Consider the following 25690-nt stretch of genomic DNA (forward strand, 5'->3'; position numbering starts at 1 on the left):
AAAGTGCTTTACAGGGAATGGGGACTCCCTTCCACCACCACCAATGTGTAGAATACACCTGGATGATGCAATGGCAGTTAAAGTGCACCAATACGTTTCGCCACACATTAGCTATCAGTGGGGAAGAGAGCAGAGTAATGAAGCCGATTCAAAGATGGGGATTATTAGAAGAGAAGACCATCACTGGTAAAACTGGTCAGAGGTAATACTCCTACTCTTTTCTAGAAATGCTCAGGGAGTTTTGATGACCACGGAGAGTCAGGAGCCCAGTTCTATGTCTCATCCGAAGGATGGCACTTTTTTTACAGTATAGTGTCCCTGTCTCTATTCTTTGGGCATTAGGACCACATAGACTGCAGGGTCCCACTAACACCTCTTCCAGCAGCAACCTTAGTTTTCCCCAGAAGGCTCCAATCCAGGCTCACACCTGCTTAGCTTCAGTGTGTTGCCCGTTGTGAGTTGTAGGGTGATACAGCTACTGGCATGATATAGCTCATGTTTTTAATTGCTTTTTTTTAAATTGTTATGAATTATAATATTTTAAGTTTAACATTTTTTCACACTGGTTTAAATGTTCAATGTTTTATTTAACACTGGTAGGATTTCAGATATCTTCATCACTTAAAGTCCTGAAGACAGGCTATACTTTTATCTTTTATGACAAGGTAATACACAATATGGCCTGTATGAAGCTTTGTGGTTTTATTTTTTAAGCCAAACAAATAAAAGAACAAAAACTCAAACAAAAAGTTCCTGTGGATTTAGTCTTAAAAAGAAATAACATCTGCAAATTCAACATACCTGCTCTAAAAATCTTGAAACTAGCAAATAATGATGGCATAGGAAAAAAATCTGGTCTAAACATCTTGGTTCTCTCATATCTAGGTAGATTTGTATATTCTTTGTCTACCTGCGGATTCCCATTTTAAGATATATTGTATGGATATGGAGAAGCTTGATTCATATGGAAACACTGTGAATGAAACAGAATCATGTGTGTCAATTAGCAGAAGGAAAACCAGCTGAAAAGAGAAAAAAATCTAACAATTTACAGTTTTCTCTAATTAAAAACCCTACTTGACATGAAAAGCATATAAATCACAGATAGAGTTATTAGAAACAACAGCTTTACATATAACAATTACTAGGAATTAAAATGACAATCAAATCAATAAACTAGCTAAATAGCTAGGCTGAGACTTATTTGACAGATACAAGTATCAGTCTAAACTTTCTAGACAAGGATCACGGCCCACTGGCAGTCAAGTTCATTCAAATCAAGATTGAAAACTTCTTTCACGGGCTGTTGTCAGCCCTTAAGGCACATCAATCTTGTTAGAAATTAATTGTCATCTCAGGACACATTTGTCTCCTCTGGGTCCCTTCTGCTCTGGTGAGCACATAGTGCAGACAGCAGAGTGTGACTCAGGCAGAGTGGGAGGCCAGCTCACTGTGAATCACCTTCACTGTGATACCAGGAATTCCACCAAGGCACAACACAGGAAAGAGTGCATACCAGCCAAGTGAAATCCCATGCCTCACAGGCTTGCAGAGCAACGTGCACTGCTCCTCCACTTGTACTCTTGAAAAACTAGACATGCTCATCTTCCGTTCCTGAATTCTCCGACTTGAAGCCTTCGCTTTCTCCGAGTGCCATCTCCTGCTCCTCCAATTCTTCCCGTTAAATGCCATAATCTGCCTATTTTCTTTAACTTGACACAAACTTTTATGTTTGGCATTTCTGATTTTAGTCATAGTTGAAAAAGTGTAATTATTCTTTGCAGGGAGAGTAATGCTACTTTTATGTTGCACAGTGAAAATCAAATGTGTTAGCAAAGGCAATCACTAATAATGGCCTATGAAATACAGCTTTGTAAACATGACCTCATACAGAGAAAGAAAGCTGAAGTACTTCAGTCACATTCAGAGAAATCCCCAGTGACTGTACTGAATAATTGTCTTTATTTGTATTTTACAGTAGGCCAAAGCAGATCAGAGGACTAAATGCAAGAGAATCAGTGAAGTTCTTGAATTTACATCAAGGACACTCATCGATCCACCCAGACTGACAGAAGACTGAATCGTGGAAAAGAACACTTTATCTCATCAGTCAACCTTATTACAAAAATGATTGAATTCGAATTCAAAATCATATTGATGTGTATAGAGTCATCTATTGACACTGAACAGCAGTGTCCTGATCAGGAGATTTAGGTTCATGTAAAGATTCCTTCTTACCCCTGTAGAATGGCAGCATATTCAGTGCATGGATGTGTTGTCCTAGCTAATTTGACACCTTTACTATGTTGGTCTAGGGTTGTAGTACAAAAAAAATATATATTTTTTGCCATTGAGTCAAAGGAGTATTAAAAGAAGAAGTAGAGTAACTTCACTCTATGAGTAACAGCTTAAAAAGCAATCTATGGTTACAAAAGTTTTATTTTGCATGTAATTTAGTGCTCCAGTTTCCTCCCAGTTAGGTTTTATTTGCGTTTAGTTTGTTTTTCCTAGATTCTACAAATCATAGTAACCAGCTAATTATAACTTATGGGCATGTGGCTTTTGACTCATCAAATGAAATCAAAGGAAAACAATGTCAGTAAATCAATGACAGTAGTTCACGAACAGTTTAGAAAGACCTAGTTTGCAATTAGGGCAGCATGGAGCCTCAGCTCTGGGGCCCTGAAGCCAATGCCAAACCTCAGTGCTATCGATGTGGAGTTTGCATGGGTTTCCTCCAGTTTCCTCCCACAGTCCACAAACATACTGCTACATTAACTAGCTTCTGGGAAAACTGGCCCTGGTGTGAGTGTATGATGGATTTGAAAATGACAGCTGGATATACCAAAATGCATTGCACACATACTTTGTGTTGCTTTTTTGTTAATGATTTTTTGTTTCCAAAAGGTTAAGCATCTGATTTAAAAAGCTGCCTGTCAAATCTGCATTTAGATGATTCCAATGTCAAATCATGTCTGGTTCCAAAACTTCACATTCAGCCTCCAGGCTATCATTACTAAGTCAGAATGAATCTCATAAAGGGGTTTTGAAATACATGGCTTTATATAAGTGGAAAGATACATGACTAAATAGAACTCATTAAATGAGATAATTGAAGTTAGTTTTTTAATTTAATCCTTTATTTAACCGGATATGTCAGTTGAGAACACATTTTCATGTGAAATGATAATCCAGGAAGTAAGCATTTGAGCAGCAAGGAAACAGCAGTGCCCTACTTGGGACGTGAGCCCACACCCCTTGAAAATTCCTAATGTAGATTGTTGTCATGCTGCATGCATTAAAATATGGTTTCAAAACCTTAAAAAGTCAGAAATCAAGATCATTCTGAGTGTGTGCTGCATTGATTGCATTCCAAAAGAACAACAGAGTTCTTCACATTGAGAGTACATCCACTTCACCTACCAGTGAAAACAGCAACCACCTGGTGTTGCACAGTAGCCATTGAGCACCCCTATTACATAGCAGGTAAGGTGGACAAGTTAGAAACTACCAGCAGAATCAAGATGGGACTTTAGGTGGACCAGATTGTTCAAGCCCTATTTCAAACAGTGCTATGTGATCCTTCATGTCCATGTTTTTAGGGCTTTGGTACATACCAAAGGATGTTACCTCCTATAGCATAGTGTCCCTGGTCAGCATACTGGGTATTAATTTGGGAATTCTAGTCCAGAGGAAAGAGTGCCACCTACTGGTTGACCAATACCATTTAGATCAGCAACTTATTTTCATCCTTAGAGCTCTCTATCTCAGCAACCTGCAATGTTGATCTGATGAGACCAGGTCCAAGGTGATAATGCTGCAAAAAACTAATCACAGAGTTGAAACTACTATTGATAAACAATTTATCTTCATGGGAAAACACCATCAATATAAAACCTGCTTTTAAAACCTGTAATACCAAGAAAATGTGTTTAATGACTATAGAATCCTACTGCAAACACAGTATGTGGGATGCTCATTTCAGTTCAGCAAGCATCCCACAAAACACTGACAAACCTTCTTCAGAATAGCAGTAGGTTCAGCAAGGTATTCAACTGTACCCTGACTCTACTAGAGTTATGGCTTGTTTACTTAATTTATGTAACCACACAGTCATTCTAAAGCTATCAAAGACCTCACATGTGAAATTCAACAGTTTAAGAAAATTAACAGCAGACAAATGACCTAATTAAAAGCTAAAATTTAAATTCACAGAAAGAGAAAAATAATTAAAGCACTGGATGAACACAAAGGAATTCTTGCAAGTTAAGAAATCACTTCTGTTACTAAAACAATTATTTTGTTAAATATTGTGCAATCATTCCAAATTGTGGTTTTATTAGCTTTTTTATTCTGTACTAACAGGTCCTGTCAGAGTGTTTTGTTTTAAGGCCTAAAGAAATTTATTAATGTCCTGTAACATGGTGAAGGGAAAAGCAAACTGCGGTCCATTCAGAAAAGGGCTTCAGGTTCTGGCTTCTCACTGAGCACAAAATGCACAGCTGTGTGGCCTGATGGACAGCTGGCTAGCTGGCGAAACCTGAGGCCCAGGTGCTAAAACCATTTCTCAATGTAACACAGCCTGACAGCTGACTGAGACATGTGTGTTATTTCAGGATGAGCAGCTACCACACAACTCCACCCAGCCCCTCTCTGTCATAGACAATAAAAGATATTCCTCAACTCACCTGTTGACATGCTCCATTGGCATCGGGGTCTGCAAAAAAGTGCTTGGAAGACAGGCCATGCATGCCTTTCACAAAACAATCAGCTCGTGTTGATAAGGCTTCATAGGACATTTCGCCTAAGGCTGTTACATGCAGTTTTCTGTACACTACCAAACTTTATGTACACTACATACTATTAACTTTATTCTTTGTAGAAGATTTGTTAGAAATGAGAGGTAGCTACTCGACCCGTTGTCTATATTAAAAGACTGCCAGGTGTTGTGAGTTTTATTTAAATCTTTTTGAATTTCATTTACTGCTCCTAAACTGTTTAATAATCCTGATAATTTGGTATCATTTGCAAACTTGGCTAGCTATATTGGAATCTTTTTCACTCATATAAATTAAGAAGAGAAGTGGTGCTAGTACAGATACCTGCAGTAATCAACTAATTACATCACCCCAATTTGTGTATTCACCCCTTATCTGTACCCTGTTCTATTTAATTATCAACTCTGAATCTACACACAGGCCTTTCCCTGTATGCCCACCATGTGCAATTCGAGGACTAAATTATGGGAAACTTTATCAAAAGCTTTCTAAAAATCAAACTATATCATATCACATGATCTAAATATATCCATTACTGTCGTTACTTAGCAGTTTTTTGTAAAACTCTTTTTTTATTCCTATAATATTTCCATATAGGGGATATCTCAGTTTAGTTTTACAATTGTTTTCATTAGTTTACATGTTAACAGAAGTCAGACTTATTGGGAAAGTATTGGGCCTTCTATTCTGTGGATGGGCACTACATTAGTAATTACCCAGAGCAAATAAACCACTTAGCTTGATTCCTGTTGCTATGCACATATGAACCATTGTGATTCAAACCTAAAGTCCACTTCATAAATTTACCAAAAAAACAATGGAAAACGCAGAAACTAGTCAGTAAAAAAGTGCAGTAGCAAGACTCTTTGATAAACTAATCAGGTCTCTCCTGGACAAAACCTTTCCAAACCACTTTGGTCAAACTGTGGTTAAATATTAAATATTAAATATGATGAGAGGTTTAATAAGGAATTCACAGAGTGTGTTATTATCTGTCATTAAACCTCCCAGCTCAATCTTGCTGTATTCCAAGGGACAACTCCTCTGAATTACTCATGTTTCTGTAACATTCTAGAAACATATATTCAACCACTAAGTAATAATACATCATGCCATTTTGTTAGAGATTTCTGAGGCTGGGCTTAATTTAAGAACCTTTTATACTGACTGATTTGTTATGATTTATTTAATCACCAAGCAACAAATTCTCTAAACCCACAGCTGTTTATCTGAAATATTACTTCACTGGGGTACAGCTAACCACAAGTAATAAGAATATATTCAAATTACAGTACAACTAAGGAAAATGTAACATTTTGTAGACATTTTTAGGTTGAACTTGATCTTGAAATCTACCATTTCCATTTACGGTTACTTTAAAATTACATATAAGTAGCAAAGAAGTTACTGGAAATATTACCTCATATTGACAAAGCGTAACCTAAGGAATGAAGATACCTCCAAATTATGTTAGGTTTGTAAGTAATAAATTTATTTTAAACAGAGTATTTGATTTGAACCGTTTTTAGTCTCTACATCAGCATAAACAGCACAGTATCTCAGGAAGAGGGTTAAAGTGCCTTAGGCTTAATTCAGCCTTCTTGTATAGGTCTTAGATGATATAAAACTTGCTTGATTGCTGGCCCCCTTTAATGAATTTGAGGAGCACTGTTCTAAGCTTAATGCACTGATTTATGTGATACGTTTTCAATGTCTAGCACCAGGGAAATTTGAGAATTTTATCATATTGCAAAAATTATACGTGAACAGAGAAAATCCTCAATACCTAAAAACTGACTGCTGCTAGAGAACTGAGTTACCCTTAGAATATGACAGCATGGAGTCAAGTACCTATCCTAGCATTTCAATGGATTAAAATCCTTCCTCATATATACAGTGGTGTGAAAAAGTGTTTGCCCCCTTCCCGATTTCTTATTTTTTTGCATGTTTGTCACACTGAAATGTTTCAGATCATCAAACAAATTGAAATATTAGACAAAGATAACACAAGTAAACACAAAATGCAGTTTTTAAATGAAGGTTTTTATTATTAAGGGAAAAAAAAAAATCCAATCCTACATGGCCCTGTGTGAAAAAGTGATTGCCCCCTAAACCTAATAACTGGTTGGGCCACCCTTAGCAGCAACAACTGCAATCAAGCGTTTGCGATAACTGGCAATGAGTCTTTTACAGCGCTGTGGAGGAATTTTGGCCCACTCATCTTTGCAGAATTGTTGTAATTCAGCCACATTGGAGGGTTTTCGAGCCTTTACCACTTTTTTAAGGTCATGCCACAACATCTCAATCGGATTCAGGTCAGGACTTTGACTAGGCCACTCCAAAGTCTTCATTTTGTTTTTCTTAAGCCATTCAGAGGTGGACTTGCTGGTGTGTTTTGGATCATTGTCCTACTGCAGAACCCAAGCGCGCTTCAGCTTGAGGTCACGAACAGATGGCCCGACATTCTCCTTCAGGATTTTTTGGTAGACAGCAGAATTCATGGTTCCATTTACCACAGCAAGTCTTCCAGGTCCTGAAGCAGCAAAACAGCCCCAGACCATCACACTACCACCACCATATTTTACTGTTGGTATGATGTTCCTTTTCTGAAATACTGTGTTACTTTTACGCCAGATGTAATGGGACACACACCTTCCAAAAAGTTCAACTTTTGTCTCGTCAGTCCACAGAGTCTTTTTCCCAAAAGTCTTGGGGATCATCAAGATGTTTTCTGGCAAAACTGAGACGAGCCTTTATGTTCTTTTTGCTCAGCAGTGGTTTTCGTCTTGGAACTCTGCCATGCAGGCCATTTTTGCCCAGTCTCTTTCTTATGGTGGAGTCATGAACACTGACCTTAACTGAGGCAAGTGAAGCCTGCAGTTCTTTGGATGTTGTTGTGGGGTTTTTCCTGACCTCTTGGATGAGTCGTCGCTGCGCTCTTGGGGTAATTTTGGTCGGCCGGCCACTCCTGGGAAGGTTCACCACTGTTCCATGTTTTCGCCATTTGTGGATAATGGCTCTTACTGTGGTTCGCTGGAGTCCCAAAGCTTTAGAAATGGCTTTATAACCTTTTCCAGACTGATAAATCTCAATTACTCTGTTTCTCATTTGTTCCTGAATTTCTTTGGATCGTAGCATGATGTCTAGCTTTTGAGGATCTTTTGGTCTACTTCACTTTGTCAGGCAGGTCCTATTAAAGTGATTTCTTGATTGAGAACAGGTGTGGCAGTAATCAGGCCTGGGTGTGGCTAGAGAAATTGAACTCAGCTTTCCAAACATGTGATAAACCACAGTTGATTTATGTTTTAACAGGGGGGGCAATCACTTTTTCACACAGGGCCATGTAGGTTTGGATTTTTTTTTCCCTTAATAATAAAAACCTTCATTTAAAAACTGCATTTTGTGTTTACTTGTGTTATCTTTGTCTAATATTTCAATTTGTTTGATGATCTGAAACATTTCAGTGTGACAAACATGCAAAAAAATAAGAAATTAGGAAGGGGGCAAACACTTTTTCACACCACTGTAGCTGCAGACAGTGTGCTACTACTTTTTGTAGAAGGCTAGGTGGTCTAGCAGTTAAGGCAAAAGGCTTATGGTTCAAGGTTCAAGTCACTGCTCTTCCCACTGACACTGTGCATTTCCCCGAGCTACTGAACCTCTTAAATGATTAATGAATTAATAGTCTAAAGGTATTCAGATCAGGACTCTCAAATGTCAGTTTGGAGAGAAGCCTCTGTTCGTTCTGCTATACAAAAAGGAAACAAACAGTTAACTTTCTTTGTATGGAATTGATTCTTTTTCATCCACATCTTTCCCTCGCAGGAAACTCCCCTATTCTCCAAGCTAATCTGCAGGATTCCTGTATTTACATGAAAGATATACAGTCTCTATTTTACATTTCAGTTCTTATAAATGAAGCAGGAGCTCTGGGATTGTTAGATGTTTGCTGTTTCTGTTGGTTTAAAGCAGCTTTAGAGAAAAAGAGGTAAAGGAACCGGAATTTGGATCCTGTTTGTATTGTCAAGACTTCAAGGAAAAAAAACAACTCATGCCCCCTTCTCAAACAAAAGCCAGCTCCGTCTTTTTTATTGTATGAACAATAACCTTTAAGGAAAACTTGCCTTTTGTTTTTTCCGCTTTTACATTTTGTAAAACACAAAGTTTACCAAGTCTGATTTGTTCCAACATGCATGGCTGTATGTTAGAAAAGTCAGCACAGGCCAGCTAGACACGGCAAAAAGGCACTCTTGGCCTTTCAAAACGCAATCCCTATAGGGCAGAAATTCAGACTGCCTAGTAACTATCTGTAAAGATAATGGTCTGTGGACTAAAAATGCTGTAAAGTGGATGGCATTGCTGATGGTGAACAGCACACCAGTGGAAGCAAAATGTCAAATGATCCTCTCAAGAAGAAAGACATACACCCTGCCTGGTGACCTACTGTATGGTCAGAAGATAAACATATACACAAGTTCCATGGCTAATTTTAAACTTCATAACCATAGACTTCAGACCTAAATAGATCATTAACTGCAAATCTTAGATCAGTCCACTACATTAAATTACCCAAGAGTTTGTTCAACCTGTCAGGATAGTTTTATCCAATTGCCACTGATCAGAAAAGTGGCCTTCACAGTAACCTAAAGGGTACAAATATCTAAGTGTAGGATTACAGTTGAATAACATGCATTTATGGTGCTAATTAAAACAGGAAACAGCATAACTAAGTCAGACATATGACAGAATAATCACAGGTGCTTCTCTAGATTCACTACACATCCAGGTCTTATGCACTGTGTAAGATAGATTGCTTCTAATTCTAATTCTAATAAGGTATTCCACATTTTTTCTCATGGGTAGTAAAACAGACTGAACTATGGTCACATGTTGTTGAAATTATTTCCATTTCTATCCTCAATGTTTGGTAATGGTCTTTCTTGTGAGACACTGAAGGCAAAATAGAAGAACCTCTTCCTTAGGATCACCGTAACAGAAGCAGGTATCCATCTAACTTCCTTTTCCGTTTGATTTGGACTGAAAATTCAGTCACAGTCACAATCACACAGCTCAGTCAGTTACTATGTTACTTCAGCAGTAACCACAGTTGGATTATAATGGTCCATTTTTACTTGCATGCAGACTTTCTGCGCAAGAAGCACAAATTTTTAGCAAATGACAAATGATGTTGGTCACAATTCTCTTTATCTCGTTAAAACAATGTAACAGTTTAATAAAGCATCTCGTAGCTGCTACAAATATCAGCTTTGTGCATGATTATCTGCCTGTGCAACACAAGAGGCTGCTACACAATGGCACATTTGTGCCTGCTGCCTTTTGTGCTTCATGTTGTTGAATACATGACACAGGACATAAATTTATGCAGTATCTGTCATAGCAGCCCATTTGTACATGGTTTTGCAACATACCCATTAGTTTTGGAAGTCTATTAAGTGCTGATATATAGTAGAAAACTAAATGAAAACACTTTATAACATGAAACTCAAGAAGATAAGATTCAGACGTGGGAATTGGCTTCATGTCCTTGGACAGGACCCCCTCACCCCTCCAGGCTGCGGCCCCTCACCTCATCTCTGATATCCTCTTGCTGCTGAGCTGTAAAGATCTCCATCGCCCCCATTAGCCTCATCATCAGTTCATCCACTGTCGTGTTCCCTAGCAACACACAGACATCAACTCACCAACAAGTTATTAAAGAGTGGAAGGGGAAAAAAATCTAGAGAGACGGCACTAATTTCAGAATTAATCACTATGGAGTTATTAGGAAGGAGAAGGGCAGAAAGAAGTACAAGTTTTAATGAAAATATCTAATTAGATTTTTAAAAAATAATACAAGCCCTTAAGTATTTAGAAAGAAAAAAAATCTATAAATCCATCTGTACATCCAATTTATTCATAATATTTAAACAGGTTTACGATAATTTGATATGTGTTCCTGTAGGCTCTACGTCAAAGTCCAAGACTCAGTCCCATTTTTGTTCCCCATAAATGTATTCCTGTCCAATTGTGTTTCCCAGGTCCTGGGAAATATTACCTTGAATGACATTTAGCACTTCGTTTGATGCCCGTTTGCCCATCACAATGAGGAAGAGGGGAAATTGGTCTGTCTTGTAAGTTCGGATGGTCTGTGCCACCACACTGCCAAAATGCCTTGTGCACATTGTCAGCAACCTGCCAAAGGAAGACACACAAGATAGAAAGTATTACTGCAGGAAAATTAGTCTTTCATGTTCAAATTTAAGAATAACATAAGCCTCCTTATATCGGCAGCAATTTAAAATCAGTAGGTTTTGGTGTTCTGATGTCTACACATGATTTCAAATCTAACTAGATGTGTTCATTTTGGAAATAAATGTTCACATGCTGGCAGGACCCAGCAATATCTCTGCCAGTATGGATAGCTAATTCCAGCACAATTAGCAAACAATTAATGCCTGATCTGAGACTTTTAAATGATCCAGTATTTCATGGAGCAAAGTGGCTTATATACCAGCACTTGACCTATGTGAACAGCACTTAGACAATATTGTGAACATGAGTCTTGAGCCTTTGTTGACAGGATAAAATTAGGGTAGTGTTAGACCACAATGAATTGCTCTCCAAAACACAATAATAAAATATTGTGATTGCTTCGTGAATCCGGAGAATATGAAGCATTTTGCCAGCACATGTTCAACAAATTCACATCAGGGTAAAGCATTTAAAGCATTAAAACAGTGGACGATCTAACACTTGGAAGCTCCTGCATGTTCCTTTTTCAGTTCTCTAGGAGGTATTTTTGAACTCATCCTTAGAAGAAACACAGGTCAGGTTTTACTTATCTAGAAACCGGCATTTGGACTTGATTTGAACTGCCTTTAGCAACTACCAGAAGCTGTGGAAAAACCTAGAAATTTAACATGAACACATCTAGACATAACTGTAGCAGCTTAAAAATGAGCTCAATGTTCTGTGGGGTAGTGCAAAGTCCTGACAATATGGTGAATGCTATGGGGAACCTTCTGCTGCCTTCAGACAACTTCTGAGAAGATGATGGGTAGGTGACCCATGAATTTAAGTAATTTAACGAGGAACAACAATGTTTTAAAAGCTGGTAAGCAGCTTTGCAGCCTTGCTACAGACAGTGACGGACTATGAAGACGTCTAGATAGTAGCTCAATGAAGGGCTAGGTTCTGTTTTGGTTTGCATTTCCCTGCACTATAAACAAAAGGTGAACTGTTTTTTTCTCCTGGGCCCACTTGTGTAAAACACTGGTAGCTATGGCACCACAACTCCTGGATGTGTCACAGTTCTGATAGAACTTTTATAGATCGTTTTACCTTTACCACTTATAGAAAGACATCTTCATACAAATCGAGAACCTCTGAGGATGGTACTGCAGTGCACAAATGCAAAATCAGGACTATGTATTACAAACATGAAAAGAAAATAAACTAGTGCCCGAAGTTAACAAAGATCTAAAAAGTACTGCAAAATTTAAAACACAGTATCATCATCATCATTATACTGCTGTACAAAAACCATGCCTGATACTTTTATATTAGCCATGCACCTTCACATGATTGATTCTTAACATCTCAACGTGGATATACAAGTAGTGAATAAGTGGTGGACCATGGTATGAAATGTAAACCACATTTTCTTTTTATGGGGTCCTTTAAAATCCATTGAAACAAGTTCCCAAATGTCTGCACAAAAAAGTGCAGTATTCGAGGTTTACCAAAGGACTTTACAACAGCTTGTATTGTTAGCTTTCCTCTGATCCTTAAATATGATCCTACAGGCTTCCATGATTAGGAAATTCACACATTGTTTTTATGAGGCATCCTATACATCTGTATCTTGAACCCGGGTTTCTTCAATTGGATGCCTAAGCTTCTATCTGCAATTTTCCTCAATTAAAATGATTCCGGTAATTTCAACCTGGAGGGACTACAGTATTTTTTGCTTATTAACCTATATATTTAGACACACAGAATATGCAGAAAGAATACACAGAAAATTTGGGATTTTATGAGTAGCACATACATGTTTAGAAAAAAATGAATCATTAAATAAAATAAAAATTTATTTTTATTTAAAACATTATAAAGGCTACAAAGTCATGTGGTCTGTGTACTCTGTGGTTTTCACCAACTATCAGGGACATTTTTAGCCTTGTAAGTGGTTCTAAAGGACAGTATCTGAAAAATTAACTTTCTAACACCAGGCAAGCAAATTTCAGGGGCACTGACCCCATTCAGTTTAACGTCCAACAGACAGCTTTCAAGACTTTCAAACAATTTGGTGTTTCATTCCCAGAAAAGTCTTGTACATCCAGGTAGGCTTGGAATTAGTATTCCTTGCCAGACACTGCGAATTGATAGGGCAGAGAGGATTTCTTATTCCATTACAAGACAGAACTTTAAATTAACATTTTGCCGAAGGAAAAGGGTAGCTGACAGCAGACCTGCAGAGCTGGTGGTAAATGTCATAATATTAATGAATTGCAAGGGGCTGAATGCAAATACAGATTAATTTTTTAATAAGATCCATTTTAATAACTGCAGTTAAAATAAGAAATGGGATGGCTTGAATATAGCTGGTCACTAGAGAAAGGGGTGATAGAGGGGTAGAGTTACGCCTTCATAATTCTGCATTAAACTTCAGAAGAGAGCTGTACCAACTAGATACTTGCAGAGAAAAAGATGTCAACGCACTATCCTTTAAAGGCACTAGACTAAAGACAGTCTGGCCAGAGGTCATCAGTGTTAACCACGCTGCACTATCCTGCCCGTTTGTACAAATAATCAATAGCATCTGCATTTGGTGCAAAACAAATCAAAGTCTTGTGTTCCAGCAAGAATCACTTACTTGAAAGTTCACCATAAAACCACAATCATCTACACAATCAAGTAAAATTACTTTTCCTTAGTTTTACAAATGACACAGAGATTATAGGATTTTCCACTGGAGTAGCATGGTATGACTTTCCAGATTTAAGAAAATGTAAATTCAGGACATGCTCAGCTCACTTGAGATCAAATCGGTGCTAAGGCTAAAATGCACACGATCAAAATGGGAGTAGGACTGATACTCCTTAAAACACTTTCATTTAAGGCAAAATTCTGTGAGGCAAGAAAAGAAGAAGCCAGCACATTACAGGAACTTTGTTTTCATCTTGTACAAAGTATAGACTAAAACTCAATGAAAAAAAATGTATTTAAAAATGCTTTTAATCTCAAAGTGCTTTACGCAGCAGGAGAAAGCCTCATATAGTACTGAAGGGCAGTACTAATTACCATTCTGCACCGGCAGGCCTACTACACAGCAGATAAGGTGGAGACATGAGAAATTACTTTATCAACTGATTTAACCAAGACCTTTAGAAAGGTCAGATGGTGCAGGCCCAAGACACCGAGGTTAACATAAGTACACTTTCGGACAGCTTCATAGGATATTAAAGACCAAGTCATCAGAACCTTGATTTACCAAATTTCATTTGAAGAATGGCACATCCTACAGCACAGTGTCACTAGTCACCACACTGGAGTGTTGGTTTGGAAATTCTGGTCTAGAGGGAAGAGCGCTGAGCCCCTGGTTTTTCTCAGAGGTCTCAGCCTACTTCTGAGATCTGCTTCAAAGGTGGTCAGTATTGAATAGTTTACATTAGAACACCTAGCTCATCCGATTAAATCCATTTAGAAACCCTTTATCTGCATCCTAATATAGTTTACAGTGCGTTGCAAAAGTATTCAGACCCTTGCACAGTTTTCACGCGTTGTAGCTATAAAGCTTGCACTCAGGACACTTTAATGTAGCGATTAATTTTTTGATACATACTGAACAAAATACTCCATGCATGCAAAGCAAACAAAAAGAACAGAGTAAATAATTAGCATAAATGAAAAATGATTGATTCAATATAAGTAATATAAAATGCTGCTGTAGTAAATATTCAAAGCCTTTTCTGCGGCAAAATGATCTTAATTGCCTCTATGTGCAATGACAGTGTTGAGCATGATTACAGGTCTCTGTAAGCTCCTTCAGTCAGGTAGTAAAATTCAAACAAAGATTCAATCATGAAGACTAAAGAGATTTCAAATCAATTTAGAGATAACATTACAGAAAAGCACAGGCTGAGAAGCTGGAGGGTGGAGAAGATGGAGGGGCAGTCAGAAAAAAAGAGATGGTGTGCGCCTCTTTGTAACAAACAGAACAGCAGGACATGAATGCAGAAGCACAGAAATCGGATGAGACTCAGGCATCCTGACCACCTGCAGAATGTTGGCAAAATAGCAAATACCTGACCAGAATGAAGAGAACTGTTTGATGGTGAAGAAATCGGGAGAACTGGAACTTTCACAAAGAACTTGAGGTTCTTGGACAAGAGCGATCTAGTACAAGCTGACACAGATGACAAAAACTGCAACTGGTCAGGGATAGATGAGAATCTGATGGAACAAAGTAATTCTCCTGGGAGAGGCAACATGTACCATCAATATAATTACATGACTATGTAATATTCTTTAAATTTACTTATTTCTATTGTGTGATTTATATTTGTCTAGTGGTGCAAATGTTTACAGCAACGCCATATCTCCTGATTCATAGCCTCACATGTGCTGTGCTGACTGTGTCTTGTGTGTGAGATTGTTGTCTTCACAAACATATGATTATTCATTTTTTATTGATGTACTCACCTTCACACAATTCAAATCTTTAATGCATCTTGTAAACTTCATAGAAACACATGGTTTTACACCACCATGAAATAAACTACGCCTACTCAATACTTATACAGATTTCCAGTAAGCATCACATAATGGGTGGCATGGTCATGGAGGAATTCCAAGCTTAAGAAACGTATGTTTTGGATCTATTGAAGAATTTGTCATTGGTGGATTGATCAGGTTTAGGGATTTAAAGTCTAAAATGGGGTTAAATGTTATTAGGCAGTCATTTTATTTTTTTAAGTCAATAGTAAAATAGGTCTTGATTAAAATAATATTTGATGATTTATGAAAAATAGCGTTTTCACAGTCTGAAAAATGATCTTGCGCATTCATCAGCCTAATATGTTAACAAAGACTTGATGTTTGTGATTATGTTAAGTAATCTTTTGAGCAGATACTCTGTTTTTAGTTTCCTCCTCATTTAAATGAAAAGTGGTACAGCAGCAAAATGTCCAGTCCTTTTTCTTTCATTTAATTGCGATGGTTGTTAGCAGTGGTGCTGTCTTGGTTTGTTCATGGTGACATTGGTGAGACATGGTAGTTAGGAGTTCTTACGTTTTTAACAATCAAGCTTGAGCCACATGACTGTTTTTTTAATATCAGTGCAAATTGTTCATGTACCCCCTGCACACATTGAAAAAACAGAGCTGCACAAAACACTCATTCTGTAGTTCTATTTTGTTCTTGGCACACTGATACTTTACACTAAATTTTGTCTTTAGGATTGTTGCTAAATATTTGTTATTAATATTTAATATTAATTGCTATAAATCACCATCTGTGAATACAATTCTAAAATACAAAAACTATGGAATATGTTGTGTAGCTTTGATTTGTGACGGGTATGAGAAAAACATCACTTCTTGTCTCATTTCTGCCACAGTGAGAGAGCTTGCCCATTAATTAAAAGACTCTCTTCAGTTTTACTGAAACATAGGGTTAATCCATCGGCAATTTCAGTTTTTGTAAGTGCAGAAATTCCCATAACATAACTCAACTGTCAAAGGTTTTATTTTTTAACACCCATTAATTATATTCTCCATCTGGCCTGGTTCCAGGATGTGTATCTACTAAATTTAATTGTTTGCACAGCTATTTTGTACTTTCATGGTTGGTTATAATCTTAAAACTATTCTGATCTTCTATCACTTTACCACTTCTAATTAAGATCAACATGCTCTGCTCAAAACAGACTGTTAACCATTCAATATATCCAGTCACATCACCACAAAACATTACTGATAATGAAACAGAAATGTGAAAATCAGCAAAACTGGTTATAAGACACAATGATTTATGTTAAAATGATATTGCAAAGGACTCGAGCAGAAAAGGTATTGAAGCCCAGTCCTAGCCCCCCAGAAAGGAACTAACCTGCCCACTTAGCCAAAGAGCCTGAAAATGCAATACTCTTTTAAAGTAAGCAGAATCAGAAATGTACTCAATTTATCACCGAGACAGCCTGAACATATGCCTGTATCCATAAAACATTTCTTAATTTTTTTATACTTTTCCATAGTGAGACATTAACTTAAAAGTACGTGGTACAGTATGTCACTGTGAACAATAGAAAACATACGTTTTTTTTTGTTTTTAAATTACACAAAGGGTGTTCTGACAATCTATAACCTCAGGCCTTTCTTACTGGCTTAGAAAGTACATCCTTAACACAGAGACTACAGTGCTTCTTATATTCTTAAAAGACAATCCCTCCCCCTTTGAGAAAAGTGAATGAAGCAAAAATAAACTAGTGTCAATCACCCCTTGAGGCAGTCCAAAGCAGAAGGTTAAAGAGAGGGTGCCCAATTAAGTACCTGGCTGAAAAACACACCCCTGGCTTTCTAAACTGATGAAGATGCCAAGGCCTGCCTATTGAGACGATCTCCCTCTTTAATCCTTCCTCTTGTTCTTGAGGGTTAGCACAAGTCTGACAGGGGCCAGTCCAGAACAATACACAGGGGTAATTCTAACCAGTCGACTAGGAGATGGGAACAATTGCCGGGGCTTGTGTGAAACCCAACACTATTACACTCATTACGTAAGGCCTTAGCCCCCACCAGGTCCCCAGAGCTCTTCTGAGATTGCACAAGAGCATGGGATTTGACACAACTCTCAAAGGCAAGCGTCCGAAGAAAGCCCGTTGGTTAGGTTCTTCAAGAGCACTCCTGATTCGTCACTTATCTGACACGGCAACCGGTGTCAAACACACTTGCTAGAAAGTCTTACGGACACAGAAACAAACTGTAATGCCCTAAAATTCAAATTACATGAAAAGGGAAGTATCAATGGTTATTCCATTACATGATTTGAAAGAGGAAATGATTTGAAATCCAATGATTCTGATCATTATATCCACACTAATTTAAAAAATTACACAAAATCGGACTGTGGCATTATATAAGGTTTCCAGGTTCCTAAAATCAGAATCTACTGTGAATGTACGTAGTAATTTTAGTTATTCAGTAAGGACATGAACAACTCATCAGAAAATAAAATCTTCTTTCCTCAAGAATCAAGAATAAAATGATCAGCAACAAAACTTGTTCAAATGAATACAGTTTTAGTTAGCAAACTGAAGTTGAGATAAATTTGAGTATTTGCATTTCAGAAAGCTTTGCCATTTTCCTTATCATCTTCCTGATGAGCTTCCAGCCCGTACCAGTTCATTATACCAAAGTGTCATTAGTGCCATGATATTTAACCTTGCCGTGTTCATGAAAATTAATTTTAATATCCCACAACAAACAAGTAGATAAGGCTATTAACATCAAACACCCCATTAAACTCACTGAAGAGGTGAAAGCATTATGGTATTGCAAGGACACAAGGTAGCAGGGAAGCACCAAATCACAGGGAAGAGACTTACCACTGGAAACATTTTATAAACAGGTTTGATGTGGTCCAAGAATAAATCATTGACTAAATGAAGGGACGTACTGGATTGTATTAGCACTCAAGGTTCTCATTTTCAAATGCCAAGTATAAATATTTCTCTATTTGTCATTGATGGATCTCTTTGTAAGAAAAAGGCTTTTCACTTTGTATACGGTTAAGCAAGTAACACAGAAACTCTTAGATTAATACATTTCTACAGTGTTTACCTAGAGATACATCTCTGGGTGATGAATTCATTGCAATTCTATTGCACATGCCTGAAGATCACCAATTTAATGCAGTGCTAAAGCACGAGTGCTGTATGAGCACAATGCAAATATGTTTTGGTAGATAGACATCTATTTAAAATGCATTGAACCAGCTGGTTTATAAAGCTGTCTTTTATTCACTTCTGTTACTAAGGGAATTCAAAACATTCTTCGAGTACAACTGATGGAGAAATCTGGTGGTAGGTTCAGAGGATTATTCTTCGAATCAGGTATGCTTTCTTAAGCAAGTTATCTGCAGTGCCATTCACAGCATTTCCAAAAAAGTGAAAATTTAATTATGCATCATGTATTTTTGTTGGTGTAAAGTTGAATAAAAAAAACACACTTGTCAAATTTAAATAGTTGCATTTGGACCAAATAAAAACTTGACATCTGTGATTATTATTTGTAATAGTATGGTAATTTGAAGCGTTGTGTAAGTATTTACAAAACAGCCCAACAATTACATAAAATATGACCCCCACCTAATCTGAGCTTCCCTATGGGTCTCTTTCATAGCAAAACCGACAGCAATCAGCAAGTTAAAGCAAGCTTGTTTGTAATATTTAATTCATAGCCTTACTCTCAATGCCAGGAGCAACACCCAACTGTCAGGTCAAGCAACCTCCAGATGTAGGCTCTGTGAACTTGTGCAGCCCTCTAACCACTGTGATTTGATGGCGAACAATTGCACAAGAAGCAGCTTTTGCTGCGGCAATCTGTGTGCATAAGTGTGTGTTTTGTAAAGGGGAAAAGCCCCAGATGTTGGCTGCCTTTAATCTGCAGGAAAATGGCTCAGCTGGAGCGGTGTAAAAAAGGAAAGAATGAGGGAGGAAAGAAGGGTTCAGTGTCTTAACTCCCGTCTTTCTTAAACGCCTCCTTATGGGGGGCGGCTTAGAGGTGTATCCTAGTGGAAAAAAAGCCGCTCAGCTTAACGTGCCCCTGAGCCAAACTTGCCGCTGGTACACAATCAAACTTCCATCTGTCTCCGCCACTGCCTGCAGCCCAGGCCTTTCTCAACAGCGGGAGAAAGGGCAAGCTAGCGCCAACACTAAGAGCTCACACCTGGGCTGGAATTCTGTTCTATTCTGCTGGTAGTGGGGGGTTAGGAGTAGGGGGAGGGGGTCGGGTTCGGCACGGTCAAGCGGTTTGTATCCAGGCAGTGTGAGGGCTCTAGCAAGGGGTCAGCCATCGAGAGGGCAGTTAATTACCTGAGGGGGACAGGAGGGAGGGGGATGGGTGGCGATTGCCTGGAGGAACCCCTTTGATCAATTAGCAGCCGTCCTCACAATCTCACTGCCTTCCAATGACATAGGGATTTTGGTGAGAGGACATGACCTACTGCTCCTGAGGTGTGTAAAGACCAGGAGCAACGCATTGCACCTGCAGGTAATAGCTCTACAGTACAAGCTATAACCACTCAGGTTCTGTTAATGAAATATTTCTTGATACAGTCCTATTTCTGTGCACAGGCCTTTTATTTATCCCATTAGAAAATATTGTTAAAAGGGTACTTTTTGTGGTTTTCGGTACATAAAACTGCTTTGGGACTCAAACATTTGATGTATTTACAGTCCATCTATGTAGTTTTAGTGACAGAACTTGCACATCATTCAGATATTATTCTGTCTTCACCATTAAAGATTGAATCCCTTAATATTCAATGCAATCGGTATACTATAATCGACATACTATGTATAATGGGTAAGTGATTTTTCCAAGTTGGAAAAATTCCCTTGCTGGAATTTCATTTTATTTCATTTAGCCTTCATTTAAATTCTTAAATTAATAACTTTGGACATACAAAACCTAGGCTCACAGAGTGTAAGTCTGTAAATTTGAAAAGCCCTTTTTTGCCATGCTAAGTTTATCAAACTTTTTAAAAAGAGAATTTCCTAATGTTCTACCATCAAAGCAAGCCATTCAAGGACTCTTGAAACTCCTTAGTGGTTTGGTGTACACAACACTTTACAGTATTACCTTTTATGTTAATCTGATTTGCAAATGACACCGCCACTGACAAAGTGAATAATCTTGTGCTTACGTCCAACCAAGACTCTGAATACATGCAGCTCGAACTGGGCCAGGAATACTTCTTTTTGCACAGGACTAACACTCTAAGATGGACTCAGAGAAACCACTACAGAGGATAAATTACCATCAAGAAAATATTTAAATGAGGGAAGAGAGGATGACCTGAGGTCAATAGGGTTACCTTACCAGAGCCAGTACAACAGATCAGTGGAGATCGGCACTTTTCCAACCTCCTATATTCAATGAATTAGCAACAGTGGCTCATTACATCTTATGGCCACCTACAAAGAAAATACTGATCGCTATTACTTATGTCTCAGCTTTGCCATTTATTTTCATTCTTCCCTTTCGAAAAGTATTGCATTCCAGAAGGTAATGTTAAAATGATTTCTAAACATGCAAGGGGGAGGCTGTCTTGGAAATCATGCACTAATACAGCACCAAAATGTGAGAGATACAATACAAGTCAGATTTTATTAATTGATTCTGCTCTAAAATTTACATTCAGGGTCCAGTCAATGAAGCCCGAGTGTAAGTGACAACTGGAGAGTTGTTAATTTACTAAAAATCCATTCACACAAAATACAGAATATCATTAATTATGTCCAACTTTTATTTCAATTCCTCAAACCTTTCTGCATTCTGGAATAGTTAAACTGCTACTAGGTAAATATTCAGTCATATTTCTACAGTATATGTATAAACAATTTAGATCAAGCAGAAGGCAGTATTTAGAAAAATATATATAGACAGTAAAAGAAAAAGCAATCAGTCCTCTCAGTTGTTCGTATGCGAGCTTAAATAGAATACAAATAAAGTCGGACTAATGTTACCTGGCTCTGTTGGCCTCTTTAGTGACATCCCAGGCCCATGTGATGAAGTTCTGACTGAGATAGGAGACAATGGATTCGGCACACAGCATCTGGGAGCAGAAGACGTTGGTCAGGACGCTCTCATCATGGTGGAGGTAGATAGCAAGCAGCTTTCTCTGTGGGAAACAGAGACAAGTATAGTTTAACTTATACTGAGGAAAAGTTGCAAAGTGAGGCTGGCCCTGCAGCAGCTCTGCAGGACAACCATGCAGCTACACCTGCACAAGAGACAGAAAGACTCAGTCACAAGCGTAAGTTTACTTTCTCTACAATTGTAGAGCACATTGCCACCACTACCTATATCATAACCTTCCCAGCTCATTGAAAATAAGAACTTGGGCTTTTATAACAAGGTTTTCAGTGGGATATTAAGCTTATGAAAACTTTAGTTTTAGACTGCCTTTTCATAAGCGCTTTGGGTAATGGGTCACGTGCAAAGCAATGTAAGGAGACAAGTGACCGTACTAAAACAAAAGCTCAAACATACGTTAAAATAAAAACGCATCAGCTATAGAGTCAACTTTCATACTCTTTCCAAAGGAATGTCAAATTCTACACTTTATTATAGATGAAAAGTTAGAAGCAACTTTGAGAACAAGCAAACCCAGATGCACGCTCCTCTGGGCACTGCAAATCGGCTGCAGTGACAGAGCTGGCAGGTTTCAACTTGTCACTGCAGTTCCGGCCTACCCCAGCAGAGCGCACACCCGAAACCACCAGCAGACGATGGGAAAGGCTGCAGTTAAGCCAGTGAACTAAAAAGCAAATAAAAAACTTCAAATGAAGCTGCCGATAGGAAAACAAAAGGAACAAATCACTTTATTTATTTTGCATCAAATGCCAATAACCCTTCTCAGCCCGTTCGGGTAGGCATCGGAGGCTGACAATATTGACGAATCCCAACCTCTAAATCCTGGGGTATTTAATGTGCAATATGAGCCCGGGATGCACCAAACTGAGAACTAATTAAAAAAAAATAGACAGGAGGGGTTAGCTGAAGATCTAGTAAACAAAAATCACTGATTTTCTTATCTCTGCCTCTGAATCTCGCTCTTCATATGGTCGACCATCGCCTTTCTGCATTTCAGATCGAAAGGCCTGAATTTATCCATGTTATTCCAAATTTGAAACGTAAGGGAGGGGGGAATTAGGAAAAAAAAGGGAAAAATAAGTCCTGCTGCATTGTGGCTCCTGTAGAATAGGAGGGGAGAGCACGGCTGTGTTTGCTCAGCGATTAGAGGTTTAGAATAAGCCCCCAGCTCCTAGCGGGAAAGAGCTTCTAGCTCATTCACTGGGCCAACTGAAGGCCCTGAAAAGATTAAACACTCACGCTGAGAAGACAAGCAAATGCAGCTTGGAAGGAGGGGAAAAAATTCTTTTTCTAAAGAAAAGAAACGACGCGCACACACACACAGATGACTTCATTATTCCTCGCGCACCACATGGAAACTTTTGGAAAGTGTTTAGTTAGTAGAGAAGCCACTTTGACCCATTCTGCGTTTCCAAAAACCTTTGCCCAGTATGGGAAGCCAGCCTGTCAACAATAGTGCTCCCCCGCCCCACCTCAAAACCCCCATCTCTCCAGATTCCTTTAGCACTCAGTTTGAAAACTGGCAAAAGGGTGTGTTTTGTTTTGTGGTTTTTGTCTTCTTCCCAAAAGAGTCTTTGAACGTATTGTCATTGTACATCTGCATTTTCTTAGATTAGGCTTTTTTGTGGCCCTTTAAAAAACAAGTTAAGAATTGGAACCTTCTGGAATAGCAAGGAGTGAGTGACACCAAGAGGGATTTCACCAGAGTAAAGTCAGTTTTTCTGAAGGACAGGTGATCCTGCTTGTGTATCTTGCTTGTGCAGAGCTGTTCTCATATTTGCATTTTGTAAAACGAGGGAACGACCGGCTGTGACTTCAGACAAGTCTGGAAGAAACAGGTTTCAATATCCTAGCTGCTGAGCTAGAAAATTGATTTCTTAACTGGATAGAAATCATTTAAAAAACATCTCATTCAAGTGTTACAAAAGCAATGTAAGTATGCTGGTGTCCTCAATGAAGGAAAAGAGGATAAAATGATATTATATGATATTATTATTAGAGCAGTACATCATTCAGTTTCTTTATTATTCCTGTTTATCACCAGGAATGCGTTCCAAAAGCTATAAGCTACTGTAGTTTCAGAATCCATACAATCAGCTTTTCAGGAGGCAGGATATTCAGCAGTGTTTACACATTAAAAATAGACTTAGAAAAAAGTACAAGTTTACACTAATTTATTCACTCAGTTCTCAGTTTTACTAACACCAGAAGACAAAAAGACAGTGAGACTTTCCGGGACTAGAAATAAACATCATCTTCCTAAATGACCCCAGAAATTAAGCACACTACAGTAATATCAATTCCGTGTTCTGAAAGTACACAGAAGAAAAAGAGTGAAAGAAGCTGCAGAGTTAATCTGATTCCGAGCTATCATGCCTAAATACTATCTCATGAGAGAACTCGTCAGACAATTTGAGCAGGGTTAGTCCATTAATTATTCCAAGTGGCTCATTTATGAGAACATTACAGGGAAATGTAAAGGGAGGTGTTGTGATTAAGTACATTCTGGCTGATATAGCGTGCACTGCGTTAAGTAACTTCTGGTAGAAGCTAAAAGGATTCTTATTTTATGTTTCCCAAAAAGCAAATTTGAATAATCTTTTAATATACAATTGCAGAAGAGAAAGGATTGTTTCAAAACTGTAATTTAGATCTTATGATACATTTTGGCATTACTACTAACATTTTTGATTAGGATTAACACCCTCCACCAAAGAACAAGATTTTGAATGAAGCCATTTAGTTTGCTTTCAGCTCATCTTCCGAATCTGGTACAGAGCAGCCGTTGCACAGTTAAAGGGCTAAGGCCTTTACAATCAGCATCTTCAACCAGCCCTATAAAGATCTAGTAAATACAGTACCAAGAGTTCATGAAGCTTTGAAATGTACAACTCTCCTCTCGACTGTTTGCAAACACTTCTTATTTCATTCTCTCCACATCCTTGTACTCTGAGAAAAAATGTAAGAGTACAACACATTTCCAAAATCTCATACATTCATGGACGTGGCTTTGCTCTGTAAGTCTTTTAATTGTTTTTGAAATGTGCAAAATACCAGTTCTGAACTCAGCTGTCTGCTACAGACTATGTGGGATTTAGTAAGAATATGAATAACTGAGACTTTCAGAAGGAGACTGTGTTACCAAGCAGCAAAATGTTTTTACAGATTTTGTGTCATTTTTAAACTTCATTATAAAGACAGCAGAATGTCTGTTAGCAAAATGTGCATTTTGTATTGTGTTTTTAAATATTTTGACAACAGCACATTCGAAAACCCTTGTTAAAGCACTGCACAGAGTAGCATTATTTTTCTACTTTAACTATTGCCTTCCATACAATAATGCCAGCAGATAGCAGATATAGATATGTACATTTCCTTCCATACAGAAAAAACATTATAAGCAAGTGCGTTTTTCAGTTCTCTCATGAAATGTACTCACCCAAGATACTGTACAACTTAGAAAAAAGAAAATTTATTCTTTAAAAGTAACCTTCTTGATTACATTAAAGGAATCACAATTTTTTTTTAAAAAATACTGCAGCTCTCCATGCTAAACTTCAGGCAGAACGGACTTTAATTGAAATTATACTGATAAATCCTTTAAGACCTCTCACCACAAATTTGAAAATCTTAATTTACTGTGATTCAAAGCTTACAAACAGAGCAATACTTTGCCTGCAATGTTGCAATTATTTCCATATGCTAATAACAGAAATACATTTTTCAAGAAGCAATCTTGCACTAATCCCTTACTTCTTTACTTGCTTTAAAAGTCAGCCTACTCTTTTTTTAGTTTTTAATCACATAGCTTGGATCTTCAGATTATCTTACTCACACCACTAAAATACACAACAAAGCTGGAACCTGTAACCTTATTTAAATAACTACTAAAATTGAAAGAAACCTTTGATTAACAAGGTTGATAACAGAAAAACTGAAAATGCCCCGGAAGCTATTTAAATAAAAATAATGATTTTGACAGCCGGCACATGTGAACCCCACTACATTTCTGTACATGAAGGGAACAAAAATTCA

The 25690-nt window shown here is 37.9% G+C and overlaps 1 protein-coding gene across 1 annotated transcript in view; it reads right to left on the reverse strand.

The window, feature by feature from the left end:
- Positions 1-25690, reverse strand: part of faf1 (Fas (TNFRSF6) associated factor 1) — a 151436-nt gene that overhangs the window by 20010 nt on the left and 105736 nt on the right. The window contains exons 13-15 of the mRNA XM_088927333.1: positions 21526-21680; positions 10834-10970; positions 10366-10454 (exon numbers count right to left, since the gene is read on the reverse strand). Of these exons, the coding sequence (XP_088783459.1) occupies positions 10366-10454; positions 10834-10970; positions 21526-21680 (381 nt within the window). The remainder of the gene's footprint in view (positions 1-10365; positions 10455-10833; positions 10971-21525; positions 21681-25690) is intronic.

This window comes from Atractosteus spatula, chromosome 11 (genome assembly GCF_055471065.1).
Source record: "Atractosteus spatula isolate fAtrSpa1 chromosome 11, fAtrSpa1.hap1, whole genome shotgun sequence".
NCBI lineage: Eukaryota > Metazoa > Chordata > Actinopteri > Semionotiformes > Lepisosteidae > Atractosteus > Atractosteus spatula.